The sequence below is a fragment of the Octopus bimaculoides genome, chromosome 19, assembly GCF_046866305.1.
Source record: "Octopus bimaculoides isolate indiv1 chromosome 19, ASM4686630v1, whole genome shotgun sequence".
NCBI lineage: Eukaryota > Metazoa > Mollusca > Cephalopoda > Octopoda > Octopodidae > Octopus > Octopus bimaculoides.
Genome location: NC_142946.1, coordinates 37,737,242 through 37,757,514, shown reverse-complemented (window position 1 = coordinate 37,757,514; position 20,273 = coordinate 37,737,242). Strand labels below are relative to the sequence as shown.

At 33.1% G+C, this 20,273-nt stretch overlaps 1 protein-coding gene across 7 annotated transcripts in view; it reads left to right on the top strand.

The window, feature by feature from the left end:
* LOC106867251 (uncharacterized) overlaps window positions 1–20,273 on the top strand; it is a 422,507-nt gene that overhangs the window by 351,842 nt on the left and 50,392 nt on the right. For all 7 annotated transcript variants that reach the window (XM_052974912.2, XM_089337498.1, XM_052974910.2 and 4 more), the window contains one exon: window positions 17,881–17,935. In XM_052974912.2, coding sequence (XP_052830872.1) covers window positions 17,881–17,935 — 55 coding nt within the window. The remainder of the gene's footprint in view (window positions 1–17,880; window positions 17,936–20,273) is intronic.

Genomic DNA, 20,273 nt, shown 5'->3' with positions numbered 1-20,273 from the left:
TTTGAAGTTCAATGGTAATTCATGTATATAATGGTTGGAAAAATAAGGATGCATGAGAATTGAGAGTTGTGTTAGGTTTTAAAAAAGGGTTAAAAGTCTGTGTTAAGCAGGAAGTGTGGTGTCAAAACAGGAAGTGTGTGTAAGGGGAGACAAATGTTTTTAGTTAGAGTTATGAACTCTTTTTTTCAACAGGAAGTTTATGTCTGTTCCTAGAGAAATAAGGTCACTGAGGGGTATGTGTGTTAAGAAATGGTTGGAATTTCTCTATGAAAAGATTCTCCTTGTTGATTCTTTCTTGTGTGGAGAATCTGTCTTTACATTGATAGAAAGGGAATATAAGGAATTTAGGGTTTTTGTTTCTGGCGCAAGAGTCTATATGGCCACTGAGTGGAATTTGGCGGTATTGAGGGAGATTTATTTGTTCTTTATGGACTGCTACTCTTCTATGCAACGGGAGGCTCGTGTGTCCGATATAGAAGTTTTGGCAACCTGCACATGTGAGGACATAAATGTGGTTACCAGAGGAACAAGAGAAATTGGTTTTGATTTTAAACTTTGTTCCTTGTTTGAAGGTAAATTCAGAGCCTTCAAGTAGGTAGGGGCAGGTACCACAATTAGGGCGTGCACATTTTTTAACTGATGGGGGTGGAAGTGGTGTATGTAGTTTGGCATTGGTTAATAGTGTTTTAAAAGATTTGTGTTGCCTTTTGCATTTAAGGACTTTGTGTGTATTGATGATATTGTTTATTTTCGGGTCTGTGCTGAGTAAGGAGAGATTTTGTTTGATTGTGGTGTATGCTTCAATGTTTTTGGGGTTGTGGGTGGAGATGTATGGAAGTATTTTGGGGTTGGGTGTGTTATTGTGTTGGTTGGTTTTTAGTGTGTTTTTGTCAAGTTCCTTGGCACGTTTTATTCCAAGATCTATGAGTGTGGAGGGATATTGGCGTTGTAATAGTGTTTTTTGAGGTCTTGTAAGCATATTTCTCGAGTGGTTGGGTCAGAGACAATGGTGCAAATTCTTTTAGCTAAATTAAAGGGGATATTTATCTTGGTGTGTTTTGGGTGGCATGAGCTAAAAAGGAGGTATTGTTGTGAGTCTGTAGGTTTGTGGTAGATGTCGGTTGTGATTTGGTTATTAGGTGTTTTTATAATTAAGAGATCAAGAAAAGGGAGATGATGTTTGCTGAATTCCATAGTGAATTGAATGCTGGGATGTATGATGTTAAGTATGGATTTGAATTCTAGAAGTTTTTCATAGGATTCCTTCCATATGATGAAACAATCATCCAAGTATCTTTTCCAGTTATCCATTAAATAGATGTGGAAAAGGTGTCTAAATTTCTGGCGTGAGATTTCATATAGTGATAATTCAAAAAAACCCATCATGAGATTCGCAAGGACTGGTGCAGCTTTAGTACCCATCGCGATACCACATTTTTGGCGAAAGTATGTGTCTGCAAACAGGAAGTAATTGTTGGTCAGAATGAACTTAAGTGATTCTATAATGAAGGTTGTGTTGATGCGATTAGGAAATGTTTCTGGGTGTTTGTGCAGCCAGAATTTAATTGCCTCAATAGCATATTCATGAGGGATATTTGTATAACTGTTGACCACGTCAAAAGAAACCAAGAGTGACTCCTCGTTTGTTGTTTTCGGGAGGTGATTGAGCATGTCAAGATCATCTCTAATGAAACTTTTGATGTGACTTAGGAAAGGTTTCAAAAGAATGTCCAAGAAATTGCTTAATCGATGTGTTTCGCAGGAGATGCCTGTTATAAAGGGTCTTAGTTTTAAATCTTCCGGTGCCTTGATGTTAATGTAGATTTCAGAGGAGAGTTTGCAAGCTTCGGTGATGGATTTGTTCTTATGGATTTTAGGGGGTCCATAAAGAACAAATAAATCTCCCTCAATACCGCCAAATTCCACTCAGTGGCCATATAGACTCTTGCGCCAGAAACAAAAACCCTAAATTCCTTATATTCCCTTTCTATCAATGTAAAGACAATCTCCACACAAGAAAGAATCAACAAGGAGAATCTTTTCATAGAGAAATTCCAACCATTTCTTAACACACATACCCCTCAGTGACCTTATTTCTCTAGGAACAGACATAAACTTCCTGTTGAAAAAAAGAGTTCATAACTCCAACTAAAAACATTTGTCTCCCCTTACACACACTTCCTGTTTTGACACCACACTTCCTGCTTAACACAAACTTTTAACCCTTTTTTTAAACCTAACACAACTCTCAATTCTCATGCATCCTTATTTTTCCAACCATTATATACATGAATTACCATTGAACTTCAAAAGCTCAAAGACAATATAATGTATTGGTATATTTATTTATTTATATATTATTTTTTTTTATATATTATTTTCTTCATTTTGTACTTCTTTGTAAAAAACATTTTTATTCTCCCTCTTCTTGAAAATTTGCTTCGCAATGAAAGCCGGTTAGAGAAATCTTTATTAAAATATGCTTCCAGTTTAGCTTTCTTCTTTATTATTATTTTTAATTTTCCTATATATATATATATATATATATATATATATATATATATATATATATATACACACACACACATTCACACATACATAAATACATGCAAACACACACACACACACATATATATAAATGTATATATATATATATATATATATATATATATAATCAAGGATTTAAAACCCTCTTAAAGGGTTGTCAGCATCCAAGTCCCGAGTTTTATCCAGTGTATCGGTGAAAAACCAAAAGATGTTAACCTCAGATTGATGGATATGGGTATATTATTGTTTTTGTATGAGAAAAAGAAAATGGAGAAATTGAGATATAGACATTAATTTATTAGAACATATTTAATTTTTCAACACATTACATACACACGTGCACAAATGCATTAAACAAATTTGCAATACATAAATAATGATTTTTTAAAATACATTGACTGCAAAAACGCACTTTCTGAGTCTAACAAGGATCTACTAACACATTGGAATGTAGCTCCTTTTTATCAAATCCATCCCCTGATGAAATGTCCAATTAACTATATTCAATAGAAAACTTTAATTTAATTTAATTTCTCAAATTGAATTAATTGGGCATGCAAACTATTGTAGGTGCTAAGAGTTTGTTTTTGTTTGGAATTAAATATGTTCCAATAAATTGATGTTTATATCTATTGTTCTGTTTTCTTTTTTTCTCATACATAAACAATAATACACTTATATCCATCAATGTGAAGCTAACATCTTTGGCTTTTCACTGATACATTGGATAAAACTGTGGAACTTGGAGGCTGACATCCCTTTAAGAAGGTTTTATATCTTTGATTTAACTAAATTTAAACAACTATGGAAGTATATTATTTACACTATTTACATGCAACAGATATTTGTCCTCACCTTGTTTGTTGTTAGCGTAATGTTTCGGCTGATATACCCTCCATCCTTCTTCAGGTATCTTGGGGAAAACGTTAATGCTTTCCTCAATTAAGATTGTTTGCATCTCTTCTCGTTCTTGTCTGTTTCTCCTCTTACATGCTTGATCACCTGTTTTATATTTACTGCCTTTGGTAGTTTTTCTGTGCTGCTCTGCAAATACTCTACTAGGCTTTTTCTTTTCATCTATGCACATTCTTCCACTGCTATTAAACCTCTTTCACCCTGGTCTCTCCTCAAGTACAGCCAGTGGGTTCCATATATTGTCAACTATTTCCTATTTTTATAAGTTTTTTTATATAGTTTTTGGTCCAGTCTATAATTCCAACTCCATGTCTGATTTTGAGTACTGCTCTTGAATTTATTGCTTCAATAAAAATTTTTGAATTCAGCTTTGACTGCAATAATTTTCTTACTCTACTTGTGTACTCCCTATATTATTATTATTATTATTATTATTGTTATTGTTGTTGTTGTTGTTGTTGTTCATTTTCTGGTTTATCAATGTTGAATCCCCATTACTTTCTCCTAGCATACCCACTTTCATAATTAATTTAAATTAGAATTATTAATATTAATTTTTTTTTACATTCATTTATTTTATATCTTTACAATAGTTTCCAAAAGCAGAGAGATTGCTATCAAGAATTTTCTTTCTCCTTATTTAAAAAAAAAAAATTACAAATGTTGAAATCAAAAAATTTTAGTATATTCAGTAACCTTAACTTTTAAATTTCTTCCCGTTTCTTTATCTCATTTTTAAACCAGGTATGAAATATATTAATTCATTTTCTTTTTCTACTTTATTTCTGAAACACCATTAAAATATTACTGAAAAGAAGATATTCAGATATTATCAATTAAATTATACAGCCTCAAATATAAATTCAATTATTGATTCCAATACCACTATTGATATTGATACAAACTATTTTGTTTGTTGGAGTAAAGAATTAATTGCACAGATCGTTTAGATAAAATTACATTTTCTTTTAATAATTGTGAGCTAATTTTGATTTTATATTCAGATTTAGAAGAAACACATTTGAATTGAATAATCATATTCCAATTTGTAATATATATACATATATATATATATATATATATATATATATATATATAAAGAATTAAAACCTTTCAAAATAGGTTTTTCTTTTTCAAGTTATTAAAGTCATGTTGCCTGCTAATTTATAAACAATAGATAACATTTACAAAAGACATTTGGTAAATTTATGAGCAGTTTTATACTATTTTATTTTCCCTCTTGAGATTATATCAGAATATAAAATTTCAGAATGTTGAATAGAAAGATTTCATTTGATGTCAATCATTATTAAGCGACTATTGAATGTGTTACATCTTAGTTGAATGATGAGCAATTTCATGTATCCACTGAATACAGTAACATGTGAATGAAATGATAGGAAACAATTTTTATTTTTATTTCTGTTGTCCATATATTTTGTCTTTCAATTATTCTATATCAAAATGTTTCTAGATACTTCTTTCTTTCTTTCTTTCTTTCTTTCTTTCTTTCTTGTTCTAATTGTCTCCTCATGATCCAATGAGGATGCCTTTAAGTGGGCATTCAACCAGCTAGAAATAACAGCTAAATCACCCATAAACTATGCCCAACCATCTTAGAAAAGAAAGACATGCTGAATAATAATACTGTCCTAATTTTACTAGAAAAAGACAGGTAGTCATGGCTGGAATGTCTTTGATCGTATGCCTGCTTAAGCTGGTCTGACTTACAGGCCAAACAACAACAATTGTCCGATCAGTTAATGGTGAGGTTGATGCTGACATACTCCAAATACTTAAGTGTCTTTCAGAAGACAAGAAGCTTGCTCCATGCTAATTTATTCTTTAATCTAGTACAGTAACTACGGTGTTAATTCTAACAGAAGCACTCTTAAATTGGCCAAAGAAGGTTAATTTCGTCTATATTACATGGAAACATTGCTTGTCTAAATATTTTCAGCTTTCTCAGGGAAAATGTAGCATCTTTGATTCTCATCTTTGGTAAATAGAATTTGCTTTTGTTGTTGAAGATTTTTAGCCCTGGATAATCTCTAATTGAGTGAAACAACGATCAAAGGTGTTTCAGCTTTGATCATTCTGTCTTCTGGATATTTAGGATGATATTGTCCAGTATACTTGTCCATTTTAAAAACGTCTGGGTGTTATTTGACTGAAATTTAACTGCTATTTCTAGTAAGTTCAGCAACTGCATAGAGAATTGCTACATGTGATGAAGCCAAAAAGCTTGTTTTTCATATTATGTAAATGATATGGGTTGGTACTTCATATTTCTGTGGTTGGCTTTATCTACTCCAATCCCAGCTGCCTAAATAACTTTTACTCCTAAAGGTTATCCTCATTAAAGCTGATAAGCGAAGTCAGTAGTTTGTATCCTGATACTTGCTATATATTACTTTTGTGGCTAAGACATTCAACTCTTACTGACAGAGTACACCTGACTGCAAGTAGGTATCATAAAGTGGTATAATTCACTACATTTAAAAAAATGGTGGCAGTACTTTATACAATTTATGACAGCCTCATTCTGGTTCTTTGTTTGTGTGTGTTGAAGGGAATAATAGAAGATAAAACAGTAAATAATCGGTAGTGATGGAAGAGAATGGCAGCTTCATGCTGGATGATAAATGAGAAAGTGAGTGACAGAGAAGAGTAGCGATAGGAGATGGTAAGAGATTAATCTGGAGAGAGAAAATGATGGCCAGCAGTACAAAGATGTTGATTAGGTGTTTCAGATATGAACAAATCTCATGCAATCCCTCTTTACATAAGCATCATGATAAAAGAGAGAGATAGAGTGATAAGGATAGTGGTATAGAGAGCACTGAGTATAAATCAATCCAATACCAGCTATCTTTAAACAGACACCATATTACAACAGATAGAAAAGCGGGTATCAAAGAAATAATGAGGGTGTTGGTCAGTAGTTGGAAACATCACTGTCGCTATTTTAATATTCATTTTGCCATTGTTGCATGTGTGGGTAAGTCTTCTTTCTCACACTGTAAGGGAAGGTATGTCAGAAGAAAGTAATTCAACAACGCGGGTTGATGAACCGTAAGACGTGTGGCCAGAACCTCCTGGAAAATAAGCATAGCGAGGGACATTCCACAGTTGAATTAGAACAGTCACAAACAGTGAAAGAAGACATGCACCCAACACCAGAGCTGAAGACATCTCCGAAAGGAGGGGCCCCGCCACGTCAAAACGGTAGAGGAGTAGGGGCCGAAACCGGACGTGGTTCCTCCTGATGATGTCTTGAGCTAACTGGATCCTATAAAGGAGCTGTTGTGGTAGCAGACCACGAAACATGGTTGAAATTCCTTCCTACTAATAGTTGTTTTTTTTTTTTTGTCAGCTCTTTTGTGAGGCTAATTATTTTCTGGTCAGTCTTCACCACTGTGTTCAGCATCTTCCTAGGTCCCCCTGCACTTCCACAGTTTCCTTCCATTTTGAGTGCCTGGTACCTTTTTTTCTTATGCAACTGTCATCCTCCATACACATCATAAGCTTGTATGCATTCTGTGCTAGTATAGTCCTCAAGAATACAATGAACATTATGAAACCTGCTAAAGCAACGTAAAAGAGGCAGTAGGGCAGGTCTTTCACATTTGAAATATAAAACATTTTCCGTTATGTTTTGTGCAACTAAAAAAAAAACTTCTTTATTTAACAAATAATATTTTATTGAATAAAAAGAAATTTTCTTTTCTTTTATGAAAAATGAAATTAAAAAAATTCAATTAACAATTTGCTAACATATATGCATGCACTTACACACATATGTGGCACACATAGACTTGCACATATGCATCACTCATACACACACAACTATATATATTGGTTTTTAATTATGTAAAATCCAAACTTTTAACAAGATTTCTATTTAACAGTGAATTGTGTAGTTCAATTTTCTCTCCATTCAGACTTTATCTTAGTCATAAATTTTGATTCTCATTCCTATATTGTGTTACATTACACACTGGTGCTGACATGTAGGTAGGTACACATATGCAAACATATTTATATAAACATAAATAGATTTACATACACATGCACTGTCATATATATATATGTGTATGTGCATATATATATATATATATATATATATATATATATATATATATATATACATATACATATACATTTTATGCATTATTATTATCACAATTATTATTTAATATTCAGTTGATGTGAATTGAATGGTTTGATAGGAGAGCTGACAAAGGCGTCGAGCTGGCAGAAACGTTAGCACACCGGGTGAAATGCTTAGCGGTATTTCGTCTGTCTTTACGTTCTGAGTTCAAATTCCACCGTGGTCGACTTTGCTTTTCATCCTTTCGGGGTCGATTAAATAAGTACCAGTTATGCACTGGGGTCGATGTAATCGACTTAATCCATTTGTCTGTCCTTGTTTGTCCCCTCTGTGTGTAGCCCCTTGTGAGCAGTAAAGAAATAAGGAGAGCTGACAAGTCAGAAGACTGTATCAAGTTTTGCTGTTTACTTTAGCATGGTCTCTCTACAGTTGGATGCCCTTCCTTATACAAACCACTTTACAGAGTGTACTATGTGCTTTTTATGTGTATCAGCAACCGTGATTGCTGCTTGCTAGATTTGAGACAGTGAGAGAGTTGGGGAGGTGGGGAGAATGTGTGTATTTCAGGGAGAGAATCACTTCTTTCTTTCTTTTTTTTCTAGTTAGTTTTTAAGTTGGGAAGTTTTTGCTTTCCCGAAGTGGAAGGAAAAAAGGAAGAGCATCTATGTTTTATCTTAGGATCCTTCATCATTACTAGTATACATGTCAATAATCTCATTTCGGCTTTATTAAGCCTCATCAGCACATATTAACTAAAGTTAAAGTTTCTTTTTTTTTATGTCTTTAAACCAGTCCATATAAAGTCATTTAAGACTTGAAAGTTATTGATTTATATATATATATTTTTTTTTATTATTCACCCCAGATTACTTAATATATATATATATATATATATATATATATATATATACATATATATACATATATATATATATATATATAATTATGTCGAGAATGGAGAAACAAACACAAAAAGAAGCAAGTCAATTGGGCTAGTTAGCCATTGATTTAATTATTAACACAACTTCAACTAAAATGTAAGACTAACTTTACCTAATTCTATTCTTATACCACTATATGCATTACTATATCCACTAACTGTTTCTCCTGCATCTCTCACACCATGAACTTTAACATACTTCTCAACATTCTGAAGAGATCTGCCAAACCATTTGGCACATCGAAACGTTCGTAAATGACTCATTATATAATCTTCACATAATTAAATCAATGGCTAACTAGCCCAATTGACTTGCTTCTTCCTGTGTTTGTTTCTCCATTCTCCACATAATTATGATTATAAACTGCGGTTTAAACAATAAATTACCTGCCTCTGGATACCTTCTAACGAAGACGGTACCCACGCAAGTAATTTCCAGGAGTGCCTTCAGATTTAACTATCCCCTGGCTGCTTAGATACTTCAGACTACCCCTGAAATATTGAAGCAATCCTATCATTTACCTATATATATATATATATATATATATATATATATATATATATATGTATATATATATTTTATGAGGATATTTAAACCTCTTACAGGGATAGTTTTATCCAAGGTACCCTGGTTTAATATGTTATATTTTGAAGAGATATTTCTTCAATAAATATATTATAAAACATCAAATATTATTAATAAGTTTGAAAATGGAGAGATTCATTTATTAATTATTTAACATTGCTTACAATTGTTTCATTTTGCTCCCAATTTAAATTACAAAGCATATATAATAAGTTTTCATTTTGAGTAGTCTGGGTGGAAGATCTTTGGGGGAAAACTGGACTTGACCTGAAGATCTTCACCCCAGACTACTCAAAATGCAAACTTATATTATTATGTACGTTTTGTAATTTAAATTGGGTGCAAAGTGAAACAATTGTAGGCAATGTTAAATAGTTAGTATATTAATTTATATTCATTGAATCTCTCTATTTTCAATCTTATTAATTATATATATATATTTCCCCACTTGAGAAATAGCTATTTTAATTAAGGCAGTACTCCAGCTTGGCCTCAATCAAATGACTCAAAGAAGTAAAAGAATAAAGAATATATATATATATATATATATATATATACACACATCTTTTGTAAATATATATATGCATATACATATGTATATGCGTGTGTGTGTGTATATATATATATATATATATATATATATATACACACATCTTTTGTAAATATATATATGCATATACATATGTATATGCGTGTGTGTGTATATATATATATATATATATATATATATATATATATATATATATATATATATATATATATATATATATACATATATATATTTTCTATCTATATATATATATATTTGTCTGCATATTTAAATGTGTGTGTGTGTGTTTCTTTGTGTGTGTTTGTTTGTGTGTGTGTGTGTGTGTGTGTGTGTGCGTGCGTGCGTGCGTGCGTGTACATGTGTGTTTGGATATGTATAGTTGCTATTAATATGATCCTGATTTTTAGTATCAGTTCATTAGTATATCTTTATTATCACTATTATTATTATTATTATTATTGCTGTTGTTGTTATTGTTTCATTCAAAAGTAGGAAGCATTTAAAAAAGTGAGAGCTTTTAAGAGATAAGTACCGATTTTTATTAATGTGATCATTTACAATCTTTATAACCATATGTCTTCCTTTCTTGATTACGCACACACACACACACACACACACACATATGTTCTAAAATACACACACAAATAATTCAACTCATAATTTTGAAGAAAATCAGAATTCCTATAAATGAATATTACATTTGTATCATCTTGTCTGTTACTATAAACTAAAAATATAAAAGTCTAAAAGTTTTATAATTACCAAATATAGTATCAAAAGCAAAATTAAAATCATAAAATTTCTGCTGATTTGAAATATTAGAAATTAAACTGCTATCATCATTTTGCTACAATTAACTCTTATAAATTGCATTTTTAAACTATGATACTATTTAAAATTCCTTGAATTCAAAATTTGATTATCATCAATATGTTCTGGTGATAATGTAATAAATATATAATATATTATGAGTTTAACAGAGCAGATAAATTTCAAATAAAAATATAAGATAAAACTAGTGTGAACTATTTATCTATTGATTTTTAAAACATTAAAAAAAAAAATTCTAAACCCAGCATATCCAGAAGAATTTAGGTTTATCTAATCTATCTTAAAGTAAATTATTTTAGGTACTTTTTTACTATTTTTGTTAAAAAGTGCCATTTCATTTTACTCATTGTTATTATATTTATTTATTCAACCTCTTCTCAAAATTGCTGGCATTGTTCATAAAATTAGAAACAATTATTATTGTTGTTGTTGAAAAGGTGCATGGTTGAGTGGTTAGCATTTTAGACTATAATCATAAAGTAGTGAGTTAGATTCTTGGATCATGTGACATGTGTCCTTGAGTAAGGCACTTCTTTCACATTGTTCTAGTCTCATCAGCTGAAAAGAAGTACTAGTCAAGCACTGTTGTATTCTTTACCCCTTCTGGCTAGGCTGAAAGATATATCAGCCGAAACGTTGTGTTAACACCAAACAAGATGAGGACAAATATCCATCAAATGTAAATAATGTCTTTAGGAATAGTTCATATAACTACAGGAATACATTTTATCCACACTTTCCACAGCCTCTGTGATTCCCGGTACTTTGCTATTTTCTCTATACCTTTCACATTAACTTTCTGAGTTGGCAGAATTATTAGAAGAGCAGACAAAATATTTTGCAGCTTTTCTTCTAGCTCTTTTCATTTTAAGTTCAAATCCCACCAAAGTCAACTCATTCCTCCAAGGTCAGTAAAAGAAAGTACCAGTCATGCTCTGGGGTTGACAGCATCAACTTATCTCTTTGTCTCAAAACTTCTGGCCTTGTGCCTAAGTCAGAGACAATTATTAGTAGTTTTAATTTCTTTTTAAGGAGAAATATGCATAATATGGAGTAATAAGCTTTTAAATAACTTCATTGAATAAAATTATTGATGAGAAATTACAACTTCAGTGAGCTGTAGTTGAGAAGACAAAAGCAAACGTATATAAATTGATGGAGCAAATGGGTTGTAGAGTGATGAGGGATAGGGTGCGGGATGAGGAGTTAATGATTGATAGTTTATTGTTATTCGTGCCAAACACATTATTTCTGTGGTGTTTGAAGTTTTAAAGAAATAAATTCAACTTATTAAACAAAGAAATCATGCAAGAATGCAAAAAGGGGAAGTTTCTTCATAGCAGTGATTAATTTACTTGTAATTTCTCAAGGAAAATTAAGAGGGAAAGAACAAGGAAAAAAGGTGAGCAATTGACAGAAAGCTAGGGTAGACAGGCAGGCAGAAAAATAGATAGATAGACTGAGAGACAGACAGACAGACAGACAGATACACAGACAGACAGATACACACACACGTACTACTTATATACATACATACATACATACATATGTACATAGACAGGTAGATAAATATAGAAAGAGTAGAAGTGGAAAGATAGACATGGAAAGGAGATGCATTATCTTTCTCAATACATAAAAAGAGAGAGAAGGAGAGGTTAAGAAAGTGATGAGAAATGGGGGAAAAGAAAGAGAAATAGACAGAAAAATGAAGAGTATCAAAGTGAAAGGCTTTATCGGATTAAATTCTGTTTTGTTGAAACCATCAGAATGACTCAAATACACAAATGACAAATTTCTTTTTCCAGAAATAAATAAAAAAAAGACCCAAATAATAACATCAAACCAAAACAAATTGCACAAAAGAAGATTGTCGTTTCTCTATGGCAAGTTTATCTTTGCATCATTCTTCTGACAAAGTTAAACCAATATGAATACATTGCTGTTGATCAGGCTATAGTGAAGATAGTTACTATAGACAGAAAACACTCTCTTCCACAAATATGAATAAATGCTTTTACTTTCGATAATTTCAAGACACTACATCATTATTGTAGCTGAAAATATCACACTCAAACATCACAATCACTGGCTTCTCTTATTCACTGGGTGATTCAGACATGTACTTACTTAATCATAGATAATCAAAAGCCATGGTTTTCCTGAACAATGCAGTCTATCTCTATAGTTAGCTACTAGACAGTTACTGGTCAATAGATCAAAAACTTCATGCGTCCAACTGACCAGCTGCATATTTCAAATTAATTTATCCTAGTTAAGCTGTCATTCAAAACTATCTCAGCTGTAACAAAATGGGGTGCAATGATATGAATGATGATTGCTATTAAGAAAAATACTTTAATAGCCGTTCTTGCAGAATAATATATTCTCTAACATTGCTATATTATGGGTGTAAATGGCTTTCAGTTGGGTTTCCTCTTATTTTTCAACAACTGAAAAACTTTAATTGACAACCAAGCAAATCTGATTTTCTCTTTTGCAGCAGAACTGTTAATCAATATGTGGATTTGGTATAAGCTATGTGTTCTGTTCAGGAGAGACACTGCTGAAACATTATTCAGATTTGTGATGAATTATACTTTATCATTTACAGGTTCATTGGATAAAGTCGTTATGCATCTAAAACTTCCAAGTTTAAATATTAAGTGTTCTCAAAAGTTCAAATAAAAGGAATGCACAGGGATTAAAAACTACATGGTTATATTTTTAACCATGATGGTGCTGAGAACATCTTTTAGGTCAATAAAAAAATATAGGCTGTCACATGTTAAAAAAAATATACATCCTAAAACAGGTCTAATATTCTAATTAGATTTATTTCTAGAAAATCTAGGTGTGATCAGAGATAAGTAAGAGGAAAGACTCTATCAAAATATTCATGCGATAGAAACATAATAGCAGGGATTTTGAAATGAATATGTAAAGGTTAACAGTTGCTGGAAGCTGTATATACAACTATTCAGATTAACTTTATTAGAAAATATATTCACAATACATGTAAAAACTTGTATAATGCATATTGTTTAATAACATATGTATCTAATTGAATATACAATATATATATATATATATATATATATATATATATATATATATATATAAAAGGTTAAAATTAACTATGTATGAATTAATCAAGTGGATGCTATGTATTTCAGTTCAGGCAATAAGCAAATTTTGTATGAAATGCTATTTAATACACAATACAAGTATTGATAAAATTGGGAATAAGAAAAACTGTCATATTTCAAAAATTAGATATGTAAATTAAAAAATCTAGACAGATGTAGAAACATCATTTAAAATGCATTCAGAAAAGGTTAATTTCATTTATGTTATTGCCTTGTGTATGTGTTATATACTTAGCAAGCGCACACATACACACACACGTGTGTATGTGTGTGTGAGTGCATGTGTATGTATGTGTGTGCGTCTGTGTTCAGCAATTTGTGCTAAATTTGTGATATATTTGAAACCCATTCTTCTCATTTGTTTAATTCACATAAATAAAGTCATATACGCAACTACCTATCAAGTTATTCTGTTCCCTCAGTGACTAAACATCTTGCTTAGATGAACTATGATTATACTGCCTACATTCATGCTCAGCTATTTTACATATCAGGTCATCCCATAAGTTCTGTCCGAATTTTGAATAAAGATAACAAGTGATCAAATGTTATATTCAATTGAAATTTAATCATCAATGTACTTTCCCTGATTATCTATGACTTCCTTCCATCTATTTACAAGCTTTTTAATCCCATTAATGTAAGCCTCTTTTGGTTTCAAAGTGAAGAACTTTGAAATATCAGTTTTGACCTCCTCTTGGCTTGCAAAAGTTGTGTCCCCCAAATGATTCTGTAAACTACAAAACAAATGGTAGTCTGAAGGAGCAAGGTCAGAATAAGGTGGATGAGGAATTTTTTCCCAACCAAGCTCTTTGATCTTCTGTGATGTGATCTTTGCAGTGTGGGGTCGTGCATTGTCCTGATGAAACATCACTCCTTTTCGATTCTCTAAAGCGGGTCTTTTTTTCTTCAAAGCTTGGTTCAACGCTCTAATTGCTGACAGTAGACTTGAGCATTGATTGTTGCATTAGGTGGTAACAATTCAAAGTGAATTACTCCTTTGCAATCCCACCAGATAGAGAGAAGAACCTTTTTCCCATGAAGTTCCCTTCTCGGTTGTGGTTGAGCTTTTTCCCTTATACTAAGCCACTGTTTACGATGTTTAACTTTTCGATGGAAGATCCATTTTTTCATTACCAGTCACAAGTCTATCCAAAAAGGGTGAAATGAGTTCGCGAGAATGGAGAGAAAATGTCAACTTGGGATTTGCGGTTGCTTTCAGACAATTCATGTGGCACCCATTTTCCATGTTTAGGAACTTTTCCAAGTTGTTGAAGATGACGATGAACAGTTGTATGGTTTGAACTAAGCTTTATTGCCAATTCTTCAACAGATAATGCAAGATCTTCTTCACGTAATGCCTCAAGGAGCTTATCTTCAAACTCAACTGGACGTCCTGTTTGATATTCACCTTCAAGGTTGAAATCTCCACTTCTGAATTTTGCAAACCATCTTCTGCAAGTTCTTTCATTCAAGCATTCTTTCCCATAAACTGAGTGGATGTTTCGAGTCACTTCAGCTGCAGAGCTTCCTTTTTTGTACTCTTATGAGAATTAAAATTAGAAAAGGAGATGGTAGTCGAACCAAGAAAGAACGGTCAGGCTTGGTCAAACACCAGTCACATGAAAGGAGAGCATTGAAGAATTAGGGAGGGTCGAGAAAGAGAGAAAAAAAGGAAAGGGACAAAGTGAGGTAAAGGAGGAGGGAAAGTGGTAAGAACGAAGGGAGTGCCAAGAAATGTGAGAGACGGTGAGAGCGAGAAAAAGAAAAGTGGAAGGAACAAAGAAGGTGTGAAGGGGCTAAAGGAAAGAGTAAGAGGCGTACGGAATTTAGATATATATATGTACTTATGTACAGGAGACCAAAAGTGTATGTACACCGCTATATGTGTATATATGAATCAAAACCAAAAATGGAACAAAAACATAACAGGCGACAGCAAAACATTTGGAAGGAAAATGTTCTCTATGTGGCTTGTGTGTTTTCTGTACTCTGGTTATTATTATTTTCTTGTCTACGTTTTGTTTGCAATGCCCTGTACCCAGATATGCACCTATATATACAGGTAGACATAGGTATGCACATACCTGTACGTATATATGCATATACTCATTTATTATTTGTTTTACATGCTCGAACGCCTGCGTCATCCCTGTTGTAAGTAGTTTTCAACTTTATATTTTCTGTCGCGACTCTATCTCTTTCTCTATCACTTTTCCCCCCTCTCGTTCTTCCTCTATTACTACTACGTATCTCTCTTTAGCCCTCTCGTTCTTCTTTCTGTTACTACTATATCTCTCTCTTTCCCCTCTCGTTCTTCCTTCTGTTACTACTATATCTCTCTCTTTCCCCTCTCGTTCTTCCTTCTGTTACTACTATATTCCTCTCTTCCTCTCGTTGCTCACCTATTCTTCTACTTCTTCCCTTTGTTTCTCCCTCTACCACTCTCTCTCTCTCTTCCTTACCCCTGCCTGGTCACATGCTTCCGGTCACTAATTCTTTTCTTCCTTGGCTATCGCCGAGCAAACACGCGAACTTACTTCATCCCTACTTTCAGTTCGTGCCTCACAGTGTTTATATACACATAATTTTTCACGTCTGGCCGCATAGCCTTTTCCGTTTGTTTTCCTGTCTTGTTTTATTTTCCGTTTGTTTTCCTGTCTTGTTTTTTGTCCGCCACTACATTCCTCCATGGCACAGGTTTAATTTGTGTATACAAATTTAATTTGCGGTTCATGGGAAGAGCCATTTTAACGATGCGTCCTGCCCAACTCTTCGAAACGCCGGTGTTAAAACGGGGGTAGCTGATGAAGGAAAATGTTCTCTATGTGGCTTGTGTGTTTTCTGTACTCTGGTTATTATTATTTTCTTGTCTACGTTTTGTTTGCAATGTCCTGTACCCAGATATGCACCTATATATACAGGTAGACGTAGGTATGCGCATACCTGTACGTATATATGTATATACTCATTTATTATTTGTTTATATATATATATATATATATATATATATATATCTGTTACACACACACACGGACACACACATGTATGTGGTTGATTAAAATTAGCCTCATTGCAATTAACCATGCACATATGATGAAAAAAATTATTTTAAAGGTTACATCTTTGTGATGAATTTCATTTGCTTTCATTCATTCACTCCTGATTGAATTCTCTGAAATATTTACTGGGTAGGTATGGGGTGGGAATGGGATAATTTCATTTTTTCTTTTTTTTTGCTTTGTTTTGTTTGTATAATTTCTTCTCAGAATCACAAGGCTTGTGTGTATACGTGTACAAGTATACACACAGATAAATATGTATAAATTTGAGTGTGTATGTATGTGCATATGTTTGTCTGTGTGTGTGTGTGTGCTGTATGTGTGTACATATATATATATATGTAGTATCAACAATAAAAAAAAATCAATATGAGTGGGAGTGGAGCAGAGGGCAGGCTGCTCAGGAAACCTAACATTAAAATCTCTAAGCTAAATGAAGAAAATAATTACCACCTCATTTATCAATTTTCTTTTTGTTCAATAAAATGACTTCGTAAACATTAATTACAGCAATATAGAAGCTTCTATTGATTAATTATCCTATAATTTATGTTACTCTGTTTTCTCGATATATTTGTGTCAGTTGCTTTATTTTTCATTGTATTTTGCACTTTCACATACTCAGGTGTACACATGCATGCACACAGACACATGCACACACACATGTGCATACACACATAGAATGCTTGGTAGATAGGTAGACATGTGTATACATACGTAAGGTAAGTAACAGAAATATATATGCTTTAATTAAATAAATATGTATATACACACTCGGAGTGGTTTGCGTCAGGAAGGGCATCCAGCTGTAGAAACACTGCCAGATCAGATTGGAGCCTGGTGCAGCCTCCTGGCTTCCCAGATCCCAGTCGAACTGTCTAACCCATGCCAGCATGGAAAACGGACGTTAAACGATGATGATGATGATTATAATGATACTATATAAACGAGGATGTGTAATATATAAACAATATATGTATATATATATTATATTATATGTGTGTGATAAGTGCTTTGCAAAAAAAAAGAAAGCACTGCTCTTGATATTTGTTGATATGGAAATTTTTTAGTTTGTTACATTGTTTTTATTGTTGTCTGCTTATCTTATTTATTGTGCATCGCAATTACGTTACAACACTTATATAAATTCTTATATTTCATTTCATTATTTTTTTTTTCTTCTTTACAGTGACTCTTCAAGTTGGATATCATAAAGTAGCGCAGACCCAAAGCCAGATCTTAAGGTTAATTGTTATTTTCTATTTATAAAGTACAATATTGTTTTGAATTCTTTGAAATATCAATAAATTAAATTTCATATACTTCCTATCTAATTTATTAGCATATTTTCTTTCTACTTTTAACTTGCATACTGTTTGTGCATGAAGGTTATATACTGTAATGTATATGTAATGTGTATGCAAGTATATATAAGCTTAGTTTTATCACTTTCTTTGCTTTTTGATTTCTTAAGCCAACCTTTTACAATGTTTTAATGGGAGTTTGATCTTATGCCCACTCTGTTATTATTGATATTAATCAAACTAGTCATCTAGCACCACCACCCCTGCTGTGTTTAGGTCTTTGAACTTTTGCATGCATAAACTTTGTTGTTCACTTATCAACAAGAACAACCAACAATAAAAGCAACACTGCAAAAGATTTTTATCTATACTTCAAACAGCCTATTCCCCCAAATTTGTAAATACAAATGAATACACACCTGGTTTTCCTTAGGGTATGCATTAATTTCTAACTACAAACTGCAGCACTAAATGTTATTCTAAGTCAATTAACAATTAGTGCATAATGAAGATATTGCTATAGTGGTCACAGTGAAAACAGTGTTACTGAGTGCATAAAGAAATGGACTCTTGATTACAATATACACTAGAAGTTCAAATTTAACATAGGCATGGCGTTTTTCTTTTGGCTTCAGTTATATTTTAACTCATTTGAAATATAAGCGACACCTGATCTCAAAATACATGTATGTGCATATGTACACTGGCCATTGGTAAAATTTGTATGCGTTCTTGTTTTATTTATGTCCCTCTCTTCAATGATAGCAAACTGGCCACTGTTAAAATTTGTATGCATTCTTGTTTTACTTATGTCTCTCTGTTGTCATGTCTCTCTCCCCAATAATAGTAAACTGACCATTGCTTGTCCACAATATGTCCGCCCATTCTCACTCCCACCACCTATACCGGGAATCTATTCTCAATACCAGAACTCTGCCTCACTTCTGTACCAGAAGACTTGCATACCTTCGTCCCTCCTTCCCCACTGCCAACAATCGCCCACACTACTACATGCACCAAAAGGTGATATGTTACTTAGGAAATTATTAGTAAATTAACAAACCACCTACTTCTTTCTCCCTATATATAATGGACTAACCAATAGCAGATCCTCTATATAATTAATAAATTTATACATTGGCCTATTTATATTAGCAGCAGTAATTCTTATATTTACGACACTACTCGCTACCAACATGGAGAACAATTTTAACATGTTTAAATGATGGTATGTTAAAGCAAGACGAACTGATGTGACATGTCTGTTACCAAGCGATCACTAAAACTGTCTTTTCAGGTGCCTAATACCATCTCTCCTGCCCATGTTCCCTCTTGCACCCCTTACCCAGTTCTCAGGGTTGGCACTGTTAATGTAGGCACATTGAAATGTAGGTCTAGTGAGATTGCTGAGCTGCTTCAATGGTCGTGTGTTAATGTATGCTACATCCAAGAGGTAAAGAGTGGAGAGGAGCTTCGTCCAGGTTCCTTACAGGCCAGACACATAGGTATAAAATCTTTTGGAAAGGTAACAGTGATGGGGTGGGCGGTGTGACCATACTTCTTGCAGGGAAATAGGTGGATAAAGTCATAGAGGTAGTCAGAGTGAGTGATAGAGTGCTTAAGCTCAGGCTAGTCTTGCAGAATAGCATAGCATCAATTATCCCTTCTTATGCCCAACAAGTGGGCTTACTAAATGAACAGAAGGACCATTTTTATGATATTCTCCTGCAGGCTACCTCTAAGATGAATGTCAAGGATCTCATTTTTTGGCTGGGAATTTCAATGGGCATGTCAGACGGCAGCCTGATATTTTCCATGGTATACATGCAGACCATGGAATTGGTTCACAAAATGAAGAGGGAACAAGGCTGCTGGAGTTTTGCAATGCAAATAACCTATTGATCTGCAACACCAACTTCAGGAAGCTGACCAGCCACCTGATAACCTACTAACCAGGTGGCTACACCAGCCAGATCGATTACATTCTCTCCAGGGAGCAGGATGCATGGCTGCTCTTAAATACAACTGCGATTCTAAATTCATGTCCTTTTATTGGTCTAGAGGAGACATTGCAGCATTTCTGATCTCTTCAAAGTGACATCAACAGGAGTCTATTCCTTGGAAGTCTATCAATGTTATAGATATAAATTAAGGAAAAGCATGGTTGTGTGGTTAAGAAGCTTTGTTCCTAAAGATGTTGTCTCAGGTTCAGTCCCACTACATGGTACTCTGGGCAAACGTGTTCTACTATAGCCCTAGGTTTAAAAAAAGCCTTGTG